The sequence below is a fragment of the Octopus bimaculoides genome, chromosome Z (genome assembly GCF_046866305.1).
Source record: "Octopus bimaculoides isolate indiv1 chromosome Z, ASM4686630v1, whole genome shotgun sequence".
Classification (NCBI taxonomy): Eukaryota; Metazoa; Mollusca; class Cephalopoda; order Octopoda; family Octopodidae; genus Octopus; species Octopus bimaculoides.
In genome coordinates, this window is record NC_142944.1 from 18,834,769 (window position 1) to 18,853,275 (window position 18,507).

Here is an 18,507-nt window from a genome sequence, read left to right on the forward strand (position 1 = left end):
TCTGCCCTTTTTTCAAATCCTGGCAGCAACCACTGAAACTGGAAGCAGGATAATAATCTAATTCTACACTTTATCACATTCAAGAATATAAACACGTTTTTAAGCACAGCACATGCAGAGTCTAACAGAAACACTACCTTTCACCAGCACACCAGTGCTCTTTCTCCCTAGCATGAAGCTCCTTATCACAGACATGTGCATTGGAACTGTGAAGCGCACAGTTCTATACAAGGAATTTTGTATTTATTTTTCATAAACCAGGAGATGGCTATTGACATTAAGCTTAAAGATTATATAATGTACAAGTATAAAGAAAGAATTAAAGGAAAAAGGACTCGTTATATTGAATGTTATTGATAATCATCATCATCATCATCATCATCATTTAACATCCACTTTCCATGCTAGCATGGGTTGGACGATTTAACTGGGGACTGGCGAAGCGGATGGCTACACCAGACTCCAATCTGATCTGGCACAGTTTCTACAGCTGGATGCCCTTCCTAACGCCAACCACTCTGAGAGTGTAGTGAGTGCTTTTTATGTGCCACCGGCACGAGGGCCAGTCCGGCGGTATTGGCAACAGCCATGCTCAAATGGTGTTTTTTATGTGCCATCTGCACAGGAGTCAGCCAATATTGAGTGGAAATAGGGGGTGCTGTAGTTCTGCAGTTCGTATACATGGGCTGCCACTGATTACAATACATGTCGTCCTGTTACTAACAACAATATCTAGCCTCTTGTATTCTGTTCTTCTTTTGGTTTGTATAGGGAAGTCCTACAACAACCAGCTTCATCATTTTCAAAGGCTTGCCTTTCTATTCCCACAAAATGGTTACAGCTTTGTGAGTTTGTGTGTATGCAGAATGAAGTTTCTTGCAAAAATTCTAGTGATTTATTGCAGCAATTTTTCCATGTCCATACTTCTTTGTATTCATTCTGAGAAAACTGTGGACATTCTGATGCAACATGAGCTATGGTCTCATCTGAATCACTATGCATTCTACATTTCAGTGAACACTCTTGCTGATCTATCATCCATTTGGATGCGTGGCCAAGTGGTTAGGTTGCTGTGTTCACGATTGTGACAGACTGTCGTACAAAGGTAAGGTGGTGACTCTACTTTAGTTACAGCTAGTGTTTTTTTATTGATTTTATTTTATTATTGTTTAATTGAATTAGAAAATTTTGTTAAGTTTATAATCTTTATTTTTATCCTAAATACAGTTATATCAGGAGTTTGTGCTATTTATCAACATGATATAAAGAAAATTATTGCATAATGTATTTTAAGTGACCTGATCTGAGATTGTGTACGGAAACAAAAACAATTGCAGCGTGGAAGGTATTTATAAGCCATTTAAAAACACACAAAAACTGTTCAATTCACTTCAACTTTTAAATTTAATTTGCCAAAATATTTTCATCGCTTTGAGACTGTGACCTGTTCACTGACAAAATTCCATGCTGCATCTCCGAAGTAAATCTAACAGTTTTTGTGTGTTTTTAAATGGCTTATAAACACCTTCCATGCTGCAATTGTTTTAAGTTAGTTAGGGGTAATTATCCTTTCTATTATAGGGGAGTGGGGGCAGTCGATTAGATCGACCCCAGTATGCAACTGGTACTTAATTTATCAACCCCAAAATGATGAAAAGCAAAGTCAACTTTGGCGGAATTTGAACGCAGAACATAAAGACAGAGGAAATACCTATTTCGTTATTGCCCACAAGGGGCTAAACATAGAGGGGACAAACAAGAACAGACGAACGGATTAAATCGATTACATCGACCCCAGTGCGTAACTGGTACTTAATTTATCGACCCCGAAAGGATGAAAGGCAAAGTCGACCTCGGCGGAATTTGAACTCAGAACGTAAAGACAGATGAAATACCGCTAAGCATTTCGCCCGGCGTGCTAATGTTTCTGCCAGAGGAAATACCGCTAAGCATTTCATCTGGCATGCTAATGTTTCTTATTTCTTTGCTACCCACAAGGGGCTGCACACAGAGGGGACAAACAAGGACAATCGACCCCAGTGCATTACTGGTACTTACTTAATTGACCCCGAAAGGATGAAAGGCAAAGTCGACCTCGGTGGAATTTGAACTCAGAACGTAGTGGCAGATGAAATACCGCTAAGCATTTCGCCCACAGTGTTAACAATTCTGCCAGCTTGTCACCTTAGTTAGGGGTAATAATGATATCATTTGGAATGAAAATGTCTATATTAGCTTTATTTCATTTATATATTCATGCTATATTTAAAGCTTTTTTATAAAAATCTTTATGTGATGGGGTGTATTATTCCAATTGGCGATCTTGCAAGCTACATTTTGTATTTAGAGATGGAAAGGAGGGAATATTATGATGTGCAACATGAATCCCGACTGGTTGGAATTGGTTGTTCAACCATGTCAAAAGATGATGATGATGATGAAGATGATGATAACGACAACAACGACGATGACCACCACCACCACCACCATCACGATCATCGTCATCATCATCATCATCATCACCATCACGATCATCATCACCGTCACAATCATCACCACCACCACCACCATCCATTTCATCCAATTTATCCTTAAGGCTTTTTTTCTCTATGCCACCAATGTCATTCCTTCAGTCTCTTTCTTCTGTGCTCTTTTTCCATAACAATAAACCAGCTGTTCTTGTCATTTGACGTTACTATTCTGTTTTTGAAAAGCACCTAAGTGAAGCATTTTTATGTCCTTCAAAGTTTGATTTCCTCTTTGCACATTTTCTGGTTTTTCTCTTCTTGGGTTCCACATGTTTTGTGAATGGTCCTTCATTTATTGCCTCCTTAAGGAGTGTTTCTCCTTTTCTTCAAGATAGAAACCTGACTTAGTAGATAAGGCTTTCATGAGGTTGTGAGTTCGACTCCCAGTGGCACACTGAGTCCTTAAGCAAGACACTCTATTTCACGTTGCCCCAGTCCACTCAGCCAGCAGAAATGAATCATACCAGTAATTCAAAAGTACCAGCCTTGTCACATTCAGTATATCTCACTGAATCTCCCTGAAAACTATACTAATGATACACATGTCTGTGGAGTACTCAGTCACCTACATGTTAATTTCACAAGTAGGCTGTTCCATTGATCGCATCAACTGAAATACTTGTCATAACTGATGGCGAACCAGGTTATCTTCACTTTTTTGTTTTTCTTTCTTTCTTGCCTTTAACCTTCCAATGCAGAGTATAGGCCACTTCTAATTGAATTCCATGTCGCATAATTTTTTACTTCTGTATTTATACTCTGCCATGAATGTCCCCCTTTCTCTAGTTCCTTTTGTGTTGATCTATGCCACGAGTTCTTAGGCCTACCCTTCTTTCTATATCCATCCGGATTCCACTGTTAAGCACTTTTCGCTGCATTTGGTGTGTCCTTTCTAATTGTGCTACCAATCCACTTCCACTTTTTCTTAAATATTTGCTCCCTAATCGAAACTTGATTTGTTCCTTGCCATAGCTCCATATTGCTTATGTGTTCAGGCCATCTGATTTTAAGTATACTACGCAAGCATCTGTTGAATGATTTCGAAAATTTAGCAACAACAGCAGAAAGTGCAGCTCAGCGCCAGAACATGAAAGAGCTGTACAACACAACTAAATTACCATCTTCACTTACAAACTAAAAAATTCATCTACACAAGAACAAAGTCCAGGAATCCATGTTTCCTGAAAGAATGCTTAGACTTTATGTACAAGTTAGATTCAAATATAACCAATGAGAAAGAAACACAAAACTTCTTTGTTTTTTTCTCCTTTTTCTTTCTCCGCTCTTTATTTTCTTCTTTCTTTTTTTTTTTAGGTTTACACCTGATTAGGGATATTCCGAAACCAATTTCTGACCAGTCGTCTATTCGTTATTTAGACAATGATCACACTTTAAAAGTCCGTTTTCGTCACAAAAAACACAGCGGAGTTCTGCAAATTCTTCTGTGAAATTATTCCGATGAATGGAGCGCTTGCTTCCATGACACACTGAGCATGGGACATAATTATATCCACCACATTTTGAACATTCTGTTTGCACTGTAATTTTCTGGAAAAAAAAAATGAAAAAAAGGATGAATAAATTGATTATATTTAACAAATTTCATCATCATCATTCATCATCATCATCATCATTATCGTCATCATCATCATTATCATCATCAACACCACCCTCATCGTCGTCGTCGTCATCATCGTCATCATCGTTGTTGACGATGGCGGTGATGTTACTGCTGCCACTGCCACTACTGTTGCCACTACTACCATCACAACAACAACAACAGCAGCAGCAGCTTCATCAACAACAACAACAACTACCACAACAGCAACAACAACAGCAGCAGCAGCATCAACAACAACCACAGCTCTATCACCATTGCAACCACCACCACTGGCCTCTTCTGTTGTCATCCCTGTTGCCATCCTCCTCCTCCTCCTCCTCCTCTTCCTCATCATCATCATCATCGTCATCATCATCACCACCACCACCACCACCACCATCACCACCACCACCACCATAGCCAACACCAATGTCCTTATTATATCATTTGTTTCACCAAACAACTTATTTATAAAACTGTAGATATAACAAAAAAAAAAAAAAATGAAAAAGAAAAATGTAACCAGATTCAGTTACATTTATGCAAGAATACTTGTTAATTTTCCTTTTACATGATCAAAAATGGTATTAAAAGGTTGTTTGGCCTGAAGTATCTAATCATACATTAAAATAATAACCATGAATGAAAGTTTTGGCACAAGGCCAGCAATTTCAAGAGAGTGGGGTTAAATTGACTTCCCAGTGTTCGACTGGTATGTATCGTATTTTAATGTGTATAAGGAACCCTTTTTTTTGTCAAAAATTAGGTTAAAATAATATGGGAGTTTCTTATACATGGATAGAATTATAAGCTCTTACAAAACCTTTTTTTCCAAAATTTAAGCCTCCGAAATTAGGGGGTTTCTTATACACATTAAAATATGGCACTTCATTGATCACAAAGTGATGAAAAGCAAAATCAATCTTGGTAGAATTTGAATCAGAACTTAAAGATGGATAAAATACCATGAAGTATTTTTGCTTGGCATGCTAACAATTCTGCCAGTTTTTCACCTTACATAGCTTTAAATATTGCCATGAAGGTAATGGGTCTGAAAGAACTGTCTGCTGGAAATATAACAGATGTAGGTTGGAAAAATTGATTCGACCGAGTAAGAGAAATTATTTGGAGCAGACCCATGAAGCCAAGTTAAATCGTAATTAAAGCTGATGCCAGTGTTGTGTAACTGGTACCATCCAACCCATGCCAACATCGAAAATGGACATTAAATGATGATGATGATGATGATAACGACGACGACAGTGATGTGGTTTGATAAGTTCACTCTCAACATTTGTGTCAACGGCTGACATCATGACTTTAAGGAGATTTTCAAGGCTGCATCCACTTCCTAATGTCAGCTGCTAACAAGAAATGTGAGAGTAAATTCATCAGACCACATTTTATGCTTAAAAAGAAAAAAAGTTGTCTCACTTGTTTGAATAATTTTTTCCAAACTGCAGCAGTTACATTTCAGGCATATACCTTTTCTCTCCCACTTGTTTCAGTTTTAGGACCGTGGCCATGCAGGGGCATTACTTTGGAGGGTTTTAGTCAAGCAAATCAACCCCAGTATATGATCTTTTTAAGCCTGGTACTTGTGGTGATGGGTAACAAACACATACATAAACACATACACACACACTCACACACACACACACACACACATACATAATGTATATATATATATATATATATATATATATATATATCTGTAAAAATATGTGACACATATTTTTACAGATACATTCCTCTATTTGCATAATATCGAGGTCTCTTTCTTTCTTTTGTTGCCATTCCTGTCAAATATATATATATATATATATATATATATATATATATAATAATTACAGAGGCATCAAGCTGTTAGATCAGGTTATGAAAGTTACAGAGAGGGTCATAGCCCAACTAATTAGGGAGCGAATCAATTTAGATGAGATGCAGTTTGGGTTCGTGCCAGGTAAAAGCACTACTGATGCCTTATTTCTAGTGAGACAGCTGCAGGAGAAATACCTAGCTAAGGATAAACCTCTGTACCTGGCTTTCATTGACATGGAGAAAGCCTTTGACAGGGAGCTCCTCTATGCTGATGACCTTGCCCTAATTGCGGAGTCACTATCAGAACTAGAGGAGAAGTTTCAGGTGTGGAAGCAAGGTCTAGAATTGAAGGGCCTTAGAGTCAACCTAGCTAAAACCAAAATCCTAATAAGTAGGAAGGTAGATAAAACACAAACCCCTTCAGGTAGATGGCCCTGCTCAGTATGTAGAAAAGGAGTAGGTAGTAACTCTATAAGATGTACCCGGTGCAAGCTATGGACACATAAGAGGTGCAGCAACATCAAAGGCAGGTTAACTAGCAAGTTAGTTTTTGTTTGTGGCAGATGTTCAGGTGCAATAAAGACTGTAAACAAACAGGAAACAACTTCTATCTCATTCCAGGGTGAAAAACTAGAGGTAGTCGATAGCTTCCGCTATCTGGGCGACCAAGTTAGTAGTGGGGGTGGGTGCGCTGAAAGTGTAGCTGCTAGAATAAGAATAGCCTGGGCAAAGTTTAGAGAGCTCTTACCCCTGCTGGCGACAAAGGGACTCTCACTCAGAGTAAAAGGCAGACTGTATGACGCATGCGTACGAACAGCCATGCTACATGGCAGTGTAACATGGGCTGTGACTGCTGAGGACATACGTAAGCTCGCAAGAAATGAAGTCAGTATGCTCCGTTGGATGTGTAATGTCAATGTGAATACCCGTCAGAGTGTAAGTATCTTGAGAGAAAAGCTGAACATTAGAAGCATCAGTTGTGGTGTGCAAGAGAGACGATTGCGCTGGTATGGACATGTGGTGAGAATGGATGAGGATAGCTGTGTGAAAAAGTGCCACTCCCTAACAGTTGAGGGAACCCGTGGAAGAGGTAGGCCCAGGAAGACCTGGGCTGAGGTGGTGAGGCAAGACCTTCGTACATTGGGCCTCACCGAGGCGATGACTACTGACCGAGACCTTTGGAAATGTGCTGTGCGTGAGAAGACCCGGCAAGCCAAGTAAGATCGTTGCTAGTGCCCCTGGACTGGCTCTTGTGCGGGTGGCACATGAGATGCACCATTTTGAGCGTGGCCGTTGCCAGTACCGCCTGACTGGCTCCCGTAGGATTTTCGAGTGAGATCGTTGCCAGTGCCCCTGGACTGGCTTGTGCGGGTGGCACATAAAAGACACCATTTTGAGCATGGCCGTTTTCGTGCGGGTGACACGTAAAAGCACCCACTACACTCTCTGAGTGGTTGGCGTTAGGAAGGGCATCCAGCTGTAGAAACTCTGCCAAATTAGATTGGAGCCTGGTGTAGCCATCCGGTTTCACCAGTCCTCAGTCAAATCGTCCAACCCATGCTAGCATGGAAAGCGGACGTTAAACGACGACGATGATGATGATGATATATATAGAAATGTGTGTGTATATATATATGTATATAGATAGAAATATATATGTGTGTGTATTTATATATGTATGTATGTATGTATGTATGTATGCATGTATGTATGAATGTATGCATGTATGCATGAATGTATATATATATATATATATATATATATATATATATATATACATACATACACATATATACAGGGTTAGTCACCTGACAGTAAATCAAAGTTCCATAAATACATAATATTCAATTTTATTTATTCATTCCAATCATGAATGTTTAATAATTGAATGCTGTGAGTTAAAAATCATTCTTTTTCAACATTTGTCTGTTTATTAGCAAAGTCTGATATAAAATAATTTTCTGTTTTAATCATGGAATTGAATGGTTTTTTTATTTATTGTCAGGTGACTTTTGGCCAGCCTTGTATATATATATATATCTTCTCTTCTAATATATAAAACAGAGATGTCTGTGTATTTGCTTTTCACGTGAAATCGACTTCACCAAATACTTCCATACTTATGATGCATGAATAATTTGACCTCGGATAAATATTAGGCTCTTCATTTGATTTTTTAATTAAAAATAAATAATATTGCTTTATATTTATGATTCACTTCTTTAAAAAGGTTCCTCAATGTCAACTTCCGGTATTGACGTAACAATGGCAAAAAACTTCACTCTCTATTTTGACGTTTTTGTACCAAATGCTTACATACTTGTGATGCAATGTCAACTTCCGGTATTGACGTAGCAACGGCAAAAAGCTTCACTCTCTATTTTGATGTTTTTGTGTATTCGCTTTTCAAGTGAAATCGACTTCACCAAATGCTTCCATACTTGTGATGCATGAATAATTTGACCTCGGATAAATGTTAGGCTCTTCAATTTTCCTTTCCATGAGAGGCGCCCAGCCATCATTCATCTGAGAGTCCATCTACAGAATGTCCTCAAATTTCTATACAGTATATTTTGCTTTTTTTCTTCAAGTATATAAGCAACAATTTCATTCCCGGGCAACACCGGGTGCCTCTGCTAGTATATATATATATATATATATATATATATATATATATATATATATACATATATATATATATATATATATATGGAAGGTGGATGTTAAATGACAATGATGTATATGAAAGGTTTATGACAGGCTTCTTTCAGTTTCCATCTACCAAATCCTTTCATAAGGTTTCAGTTGGTCCAAGGCTATCATAGAAGACATTTGTCCTGGGTGCCATGCAGTGGAACTGAACCTGGGTACCATGTAGCTGGAAAGCAAACTCTTTACCACCAGCCACCTATTTTCAAATATGTTTACATAAATATCGGCATAACATTTTCATGAACACATTCATGTAAACTTATCTCTGACTGCTGTTGTAAATGAAGTTCTGGAATTTTCCTTGTCTGAATTACCATGTTCTTATGTTATTATGCCAACTTACCTCAAAGTTTTTCAAAATCTCTCTTAATTCTCCAGATTCATTTAGAACTTCTAAGGTTTCTGCCGTCTGGAAAATATAAAGTAAATGTAAAGAATTATGAGGAATATATTTTGTATTTGTATTTCATTTGCAAGGTTCTTTATGAGAAATTGTATGTCGAAATAGATTTTGTTATATGTTGGGAGGATCATAATGAGAATAAAAGAAGTGAAATGAAACCAGTGCATGTGTTTGTTACTGGCGTAATGACCTCTCCAAGATACAACATAAAAAAATTATGAATGTAATATTATAAATAATTTTTTATTTCTATCATTTTAATTTTTTTAAAATTTTTATTTATGCATTTATTAATCTCTTTTCATTCAACAATCTGAAATTTCACTAAGTTGGTTCTAAAAAAAATTGTAACAGCAAGTATTATACATAGTCATAGAACTTTCAAAGGGTTGGAGGATAATACAAGCAAACAACAATATAGAAATGTAACAATTAACCCTTTCGTTGCCATATTTCTGCTGAGATGCTTTGTGTTTCTTTCAATTAATTTTAAATATAAGAAAGAATTTAGTAAAATAACTTAGTTATCATTAAGCTAGTGTTAGGAACATAAATTGTGACTAAGGTTTGGTGAAAGATTTTAATTCAAAACTTATGAAAACAAGACATTTGTACTACAGAGCCAGAGTTGGTTTCAGCTAGGTTGGTATTGAAAGGATTAAGAAGTCGATACATCTAGGACAGGGATGGGCAACTTTTCATCAACTGGGGACCATTTCCCAGTGGGAGACGGCCGTATGATAAAACACATATTCATGAAATATTACTTGCTCTCTTTACACTGAATTTTTTGCAGTTCTTCTTAATTTTGTTTGTTTTAGTATGAAAGTTTATTTGTCTTAGTATGAAATTAGTAAACTAGAAACTCGTCGAGAGCTGCAGGTTGCCCATATATGATCTAGGATATCTGAACAGATGAGAATATAGAGGATTGCAGATAAGTAAAATAAAGGAATTGACGACCTTTTCAATATCAACTATTCAGCTTTGAAGCTAAACGAAAGTGGAATTTGTTTATCATCAAGCTTGACATAAATCTTTTACATCTAGTTTGACATTTTGACTATGGTGTAGTTGTATCTGCACATTTATGTATTATTGAATGCTTAATTCAATGACCACTAATTGCAGCACAACAAAACATTTCATACAAATGATAGCAATTAATGTTTGTTTAAAATGTTCACACAAGGCCAGCAATTTGGGGGGAGGGGGTAAATTGATTACATAGACCTCAGTATTCAACTGGTACTTATTTCATCCACTCCAAATGGACGAAAGGCAAAATCAACAAATTAGAAAGCAAATATGGTAAACAAATGCATAAGAAAATGGGTTGAGGTATGTGGGAGTCACCTTTAGTCATGAGCATGAAGGGGCACAAGTTTCTCTGAAGCCTGTCTATTAAAGTTCTATGTAGTCAGTCAACCAGTAGGAAAGAGCAGTTAAATCCCATCCTATCATCTTTCATAAGATAAGAACACGTTAGATAATGTAGCCTTTTAACATCTTTAAATCACATCATGGTGAAGGCTGGAATATCTTTGATATTTGGGTCTTCTTGTTCATAGCTGATCTGAAGCTAAACCATCACTGTGGTCATCTCCTAAAGCCCTCAATTAACATGTCCTTCTTTTCCAGGGTTACACTTTCCCGGGATTCTGTTCTTCTTATGCTTTCATTCTCATTAATTCCATTAACATTATCAACCTTGTCCAGATATCCTAACACTTCTATGTGTTTCCTCTAAAATAACTAGATTATAACAATTTATCTTTTGGCTTTTATCTTTTACTTGTTTCAGTCATTAGGTTGTGGTCATGCTGGAACACCACTTTAACATGTTTAGTTAAACAAATTGCCCTCAGTTCTTATTTTTAAAATTTTTATTTTTTCTAAGTCTTGTACTTATTTGATCACTCTTTTATTACGAAACTGCAAAGCTACAGGGTCAAACTAACACCAGCTGTCAAGCAATGATGGGTGACAAGTACAAACACATGCAAAGATAGATAGATAGATAGATAGATAGATAGACAGACAGACAGACAGACAGACAGACAGACAGACAGACAGACGGACGGACGGACGGACGGACAAGTACATACATACATTCATACAAATCCTTAATTCATAAGCTATAAATGATCATGATATCTGGGACTATAAAAATCTGCAAGTTCTTCTTAAGGATTTCAAGAATGATGGTTAAAAGAAGATCCTTTTCTTCACAACCTTGCTACCAAAGTAAGTGGCCGGTGAAAATTTAGACTAAAATTATAAAGTGAAGAAGAAGAAAAACATGTATGCACACATACATACATATATTTAAATATATATGAGCATGTCTAGATATGTAACTATATACATGAGAATATATACATAAAGCAAAACATACAAATCAGCACATATACATACATATATACAAACAAAAATACCGTTGTTTGTGTTGAAATTCCAATGAAGGTACCTTGAATCTAGGTTAGAAACCAGATCGTTCTCCATGGGAAAGAAAAGTTGAAATAAAACTGAACAATGACATACATACATACATACATACATACATACATACATACATACATATGCATATGTATATATATGCAACAGGCTTGTTTCAGCTTCCGTCTTCGAAATCCACTCACAAACACATTGGCTCAGAAACAGGGGTGCAAGGGTGCAAGTGCACCCACTAAAACTTTTAGGGAGCAATGAAAATGCTTTGAACATCCTCCTGAAAAAAACTTCATCACCAAAATGAATGAGCATAGAAATATTTCTGGACTGATTTGAAACATCACTTTTGCATTATTAAGATTTATTCCAGTTGATTGATGTACAAATATGATAATTATTATTATTGAGCTGACATAAAGCAGCGAGCTGATAGAATGGTAAAATGCCACAAAGCATTTTGCCTCTCTTTATGTTTTGAGTTCAAATTCCACCGAGGTCGACTTTGCATTTCATCCTTTCTGGGTTGATAAAATGAGTACCCATTGAGCATTGGGGGTCAATGTAACTGACTTACCCACTCCCTCGAACTTGTTGGGCTTGTGCCAAAAGCTGAAATCATTATTATTATTGTAATTCTTGTGTTTGTTTTGATATTAAGACTGAAAAAAAAAACTTGAACTAATTTGTAAAAAATTTTTGACCCAAGTTTGCACCCACTGAACAAATTTCAATCCTGCACTTATGCACAAGAATTTTGTCAGACAGAGGCTACAGAACACTCTCGCACAAGGTGCCATGTTGTGGGAGTGAATCCAGAACCATATTGGTGGAAAGCAAACATTTTGCATTCATTTTTCTTTCAAAACAACTAAATCATATAAAGCATACATTTCACTCTACACATTTCATTTATAGACATTTCATATATAGACATTTCATACAACTTCTACACTTCAAACGCACAAATCTCCCCCACTCACTCCCCATGCCATTCCATTAGCCAGTTCTTACTATTTCCCTGGTTTTGTACATCTAAAAGGATTATTGGTGTACCTATTTCTCTCTTGAGTAAACAATTTCAACAGATTTCATACCATATTCATTATGGGTTTTTTTTTACAACTGTCTCTAGCCATAGGTCTGAATCATTAATGAATTAATATTTAGAAGCTAAATGTACGGAGATCATATTATGTGCATTATAAAAGGAATTGGTTGAGTTTATAAAGTATCCACTACAAAGTCTCATTACTTTTATGGATTTATATCTGCTTCATGTCATGGGCTTCAATTGCCTCGCTTCACCTCACAGTAAAGAATAGACACATTCCTCTGTTCTTGTATAGCTGGTGGGGAATAGTTACACATTGTTTGGAAATCACCGTCCTCATTATTATCATCATCATTGTCGACGTCATCATCATCATCATCATCATCATCATCATCATCGTCATTGTCACCATCATCACCGTCATTGTTGTATTTCCCTCGGGAGACTCGCAGAGATAACACAACGAGTTGTACAATTTAATTATTACATTTATTATTCAATTACATACAAAGAACGCACTCACCCAAAGTTCGTTATGAATAAACAAGAATCATGTCCGCCATATATCTATCAATGACATTTTACTACGACAGTCCCACAAGACAACAACAATGAAACAATGAACTCAGATAAACCACAGTGACACACGGAATGTCAGACGAATAACATATCCAACAGTCCATATAACAGTCATCATCATCATCACCGTCGTCACCATCATCACCGTCATCATCATCATCATCATCACCATCATCACCGTCATCATCATCATCATCGTCGTCACCATTACCACCGTCATCATCGTCATCACAGTTGTCACTATCATCACCGTCATCATTGTCATCATTGTTGTCGTCATCGTCGTCATCGTCGTCGTCGTCATCATCATCATCATCAGCATCATCATCATCATCATCCTCATCACCATTGTCGTCATCGTTATTGTCGTCGTCGTCATTGTCGTCATCATTGACATCATCGTGCTATCTTCATCGTCATCATTGTCATCATTATCATCAATATCATTGTGATCATCATTGTTATTGTTGTGGTCACCATCATCATCATCATCATCATCATCATCATCATCAGTACTTCTGTTACCACCACCATTTCTATCATCAAAACTGCTGCCACAGTTGCCTCCAGAACTACCACCACCACAACCACCACCATTGCTGCAGCCGCTACCAACATCGCCGCCACTGTTGCCACTGCTGCTGCCACTGGCGCCTCCTCTGCCACTGTGCCTCCTCTGCCACTGGCGCCTCCTCTGCCACTGCTATTCACATTTCCACTACTGCAACTGCTCCTACCTCCACCACTCTCACTACCACTGCAACTGCTCCTGCTCCTGTTGCTGCTGCTTAGGCTGCTGCTGCCGCGGCTAATGCCACAACTTACTGCCGCCACAGCAGCTGCCGCCGCTGTTGCTGTTGCTGCTGCTACAACCATCACTCTCACCACCACCACTAACACTACCACCACTGTTGTCACCACTGCCACCACACCACCACCATCACACATGATGACCATCACCAACACCGACACCACTATCATTACTGCCACCACCACCACTGCAGCCATTGCCATCACATTTGCTGTTCTTGTCATTGTTGTCGTTATCCACCGTTGTCCTCCTTATCATTGTCAACACTTTGGTGCCAAACATGGCAATTTCTCAGATGATATTTCTGACAAACTAAAACGTTTCTCTTTGCTAGATTTACTTTTAGGACTCATGACCTTAGGTCCTGTTTCCGCTTGTGGAATTTTATTTGTGATAAACTGATCTCAGCAGAATTTAAATTCAAAACAATGACACTGTAAATTAAACTTTGCTAAACATCCGGTCTAGCATTTTCATAACTTAGCTACTTACATTAACCTTTATTAAAGATTAAATAAAAAAATTAAAAAATATGCTGTATGAACATGACCAGTTAACTTTGGAATAATATTGAGTTAGTAGGGGATGGATTTTAGAATCAAAGAAATTTTATATCAGGCAGAATTTCTTTAGTTTCAACACTGATGTACACTGTAACTTCAAATCCATCTCCAGAATCATGTAAGGCTACTAAAATAGCCTCTATTCTTCTAGAGATTCCTTCAATATCTGAAACTTTAAATTCATTTCCAATATCATGCAAGGCTACTTCAACAAATTCTATTCTTCTAAAGATTCCGGCTTTGTGCTATTGTTTCCCATAATGACAATTTAGCAGATGCAACTTATTTGTGGTACAAGTCTATGTGTGTATTTTTACAGCAAATGGTGGCTGCCAGCCCTCAACTTATATATAACAATAACAGAGGCAAAAATGGTTTGAAATTTTGACACACAAGGCCAGCAATTTCAGGGAAGGGGACAATTTTGATCACATTGACCCTAGAGCTTGACTGGTTCTTATATAAAGGCAAAGTTGATCTCAGTGGAATTTGAACTCACAATGTAAAGATGGACAAAATGCTGCTAGGCATTTTGCTCAGCATGCTAACGATGGAAGTAAAGACCAGAGAGATTTTGATTGTAGAAATGGAAATTTAGAGATATTTACAATAATCGGTAAAGTGTTGAACTCTGCAAAAACAAAGGAATCTCTGAACATCCTAATTAGTAAGAACATGGAAAGCCAAATAATTTAAAATGTAATATATAAATTTACAGTGATGAGATCAAATACTTCTCTTATACAAGAATAACTGAAGGAGTACTAAATTGAGCATTTATGCATTTGTTTTGCAAGACTCCTGATGTGAAATCGCTGGTTGAAATAGATATTGTAACATTTGGGAGTTGGTCATATTTTTGCCAGTTAAACATATGCTCTGTATACTTGGTCCTCACTTCAGCTTTATTATTATTCTTATTTTAGCATCTGAAATCATTTGTCACACATTTATAACCTCTTCAATGACTCTCCATCCCATGTAGACTTGACAAGACAGGAGGAAACACATGAGATGGAGAGTCGTTGAAGAGGTCACAGGATGTGATAAAAGATTTCAGACAAAGGACACTAAATTGATTGGAAGTGTTATCAGTAAATTGTTTTGTCTTGGTATAAAAGATGGGCTACAGCAAATATTCTGCTTAATACCACAGATTTGCTTGTCAGTTGTTTGACCGTAACCAGTTGAGCATGTCCCTTGGTGGCTGACGATATGTGCATCTCTGATCACGAGCAGAAGTAGTGGGGGAGCATCATAGCCATGTGTTGAGAGGAATTCTTTGGGGTTTGGATAATTCATCTTTGGAAACATGGGTGTTTTGCTCAATATCCTTAAACAAACCTTATTCAGGGACCATTTGAGCCGGATAGGCTATTCGACCTGAAGAAAATTCTAACTGGGCCTCACCTGTGAGGTCATGCGCTGTTTATCTTGATATGAGATCACCATGTCTTGCACATATTGTTGTGATGCATGTGCCTGGTGTACCCTTATCAGACGGGTAGTCATGATGGGTATAATGGGCTTTGTATATTTTACCCCAGTGTCACTTTGATGGCATGCACTGCTCTCTCACTCAATAATAATAATAATAATAATAATAATAATAATAATAATAATAATAATAATAATAATAATAATAATGCTGAAGTGAAGACCAAGTTTATAGCGTGTGTGGTTAATTGGCAAAAATATGACCATCTCCAAAAATAAAAATAATAAACTGAATGTTTTGCATTGAATTACAGGTTCACCAAGCTATTGGAATCTCACATAAAAATGTTAATACCTCTTTATACTTTAGCGTTTTTTGAATGATAATTTACGTGATTGCAAAGACATAGCTTTAGTTATTTAAATAAATTTTAAATATTTGCATAAATTCATGAGAAATTGAATTTAGAACAAGACACAAGCTATGCTGATATATTTAAGATTTTGTTAAAATTAGAAGTCATTCTAATTATTGTACTCATGACCATTCTCACCGTCACATTTTGAAAGCCAAAAAACGCAATATAAATTCTCTTCTGAATTTGTAATAAGTGAACTTTTAAGTGCAAGCAGACTAAGTGTATAGCAGACTTAAAAGAAAATAAAAATTTAACTTAATATAGTCAAATACCAATTCTGCTTATGGTTTTATTGATGAATTGGCTGCACCCGGATTAGCTTCAAATACATCAAGACAAATTGGGTACATGTTCAATCAACTACATAGCATTTCTCTTCACTAATCACTCCGAAATTAGATTAAAATTATCTTGGTTTCTAGAAATATACGTCTCTTTCAAGCAAACAATCCTTCTGATTTGTCAGTCTCTTTGCAAAGGATGACTAGAAAAAACGTTGATGGCAATTATTTTCAAATAATAATACTAAATAACCATTGTTCTAGAAACAGTTACCATTTATTTTCTGATTCCATTAAACTTCCTACAAATGATGCCATTAGTAGAACATTTAATCAAATATAAACAGACTGAGCTACAAATTTAACATGCTCTAGTTGCTATGCAACCAATTCTCCTCATACAGCATACACAGTATGTCCTACAGCTATGTTGAACTACTGCAGAGGTCTGTTAGTCTCACAAGAATATGAATGTATGCCTAGGAAGCCTTGTCTTAGTTTTGGTGATGGAGCAATGTTTGCCGTTACTATAGAGATCCACATGTGAGTGACAGTCCTGGCTGCAGAGACACTGAAACTCTAGAAAAATCAATAACTGCATGCTGGAATCTGAAATATGGTTCAAAACAAAAGAATGAAAAGCCCCACGCATTCAAATTTGAAACAATCTACTGGAAAAGTCTCAAAACTGATATGAAAAAAAAAATGTTAAGTCTTAAGACCAAAATAGTAATTTAATTAAAAGTTACACAATTGTGAATTTGAAGAAACTTAAAGATTCATCATTTTTCTTAGTATAGATGATGTATACTGAGAAATATTGGTTTCAAATTTTGGCACAAGGCCAGCAATTTTGGGGGAGTGGGTAAGTCAATTACATCGACCCCAGTGCTCAAATGTTATTTATTTTATTGACACCGAAAGGATAAAAGACTAAGTTGACCTTGGTGGAATTTGAACTCAGAATGTAAAGACAAACAAAAAGCATTTTGTCAGGTGTGCTAACAATTCTGCAGCTTACCATCTTATGTACACTGAGAAATATATAACATGTTCTAATTCATTTGCAGTTTGCTCCCGAACTAAAAAGCTTCTCCTGCCTTTGCCCAAGACTGAATTATATGTTCATGATCTGTTCCTAAACTTTTGCTATGGCTAGCTATCAAAGTACTGTTTACTCAGCACCAATAACCACAAACACAAATGATAACACAAAGGTTTTAAACTTTACTTAAACAAATAACCCAGAACTATTCAAATAGTTAGATCAGTGCTTACATACTTATTGCAATAAGCCCCCAGATTTTAATAAAGTAATATAACAGCCTTAGTGATGAAGAGAAAGAATCATTTGCTTACCTCTATTGAGACTGATAAGTGTGGAAAAAAATTGGTATTAGAAAAGAAACAATGAGCCTTAAATTACAAAAGTGTCTTTTAATTTCTGATATTCATATTGTCTTTTATGAATGCAAATGAACTGGTACAACTCCATCCTCTCTAAAAATAGTCTTAGTATCAATTCAAAAATTTATGAACGTCATTTTATGACCCAAAGTTAATACTTTTAACAATGTGAGATGTTTTAATCAGGTCAAACTGCAGGGATAAAAAAAAAACAGCAGACAATATCTCAATTATCTACAACCACAAATATTGTTTTTGAAAGAGACTTAAAAAAAAAAGAGAAGCATTTACAACATGGAAGGTACATAAGCTAGCCATTCAGAAACACAGAAAGCCTGTTAACTTTACTTAACCTTTTAGCATTCAAATTACTCTGTCAAATGTAATGCTTATTTATTCACATAAAAAAAAAGAAAAAATTAATCATGTATTATCTTGTAGCTT

General features: G+C 36.5%; 1 protein-coding gene across 3 annotated transcripts in view; it reads right to left on the minus strand.

The window, feature by feature from the left end:
- Positions 1-1,259: 1,259 nt before the first annotated feature.
- Positions 1,260-18,507, minus strand: part of LOC106869947 (glutaredoxin domain-containing cysteine-rich protein CG31559) — a 113,614-nt gene continuing 96,366 nt past the window's right edge. For all 3 annotated transcript variants that reach the window (XM_014915890.3, XM_089365513.1, XM_014915889.3), the window contains exons 4-5: positions 9,002-9,067; positions 1,260-4,076 (exon numbers count right to left, since the gene is read on the minus strand). In XM_014915890.3, the coding sequence (XP_014771376.1) occupies positions 3,891-4,076; positions 9,002-9,067 (252 nt within the window). In that variant the 3' untranslated portion in view covers positions 1,260-3,890. The remainder of the gene's footprint in view (positions 4,077-9,001; positions 9,068-18,507) is intronic.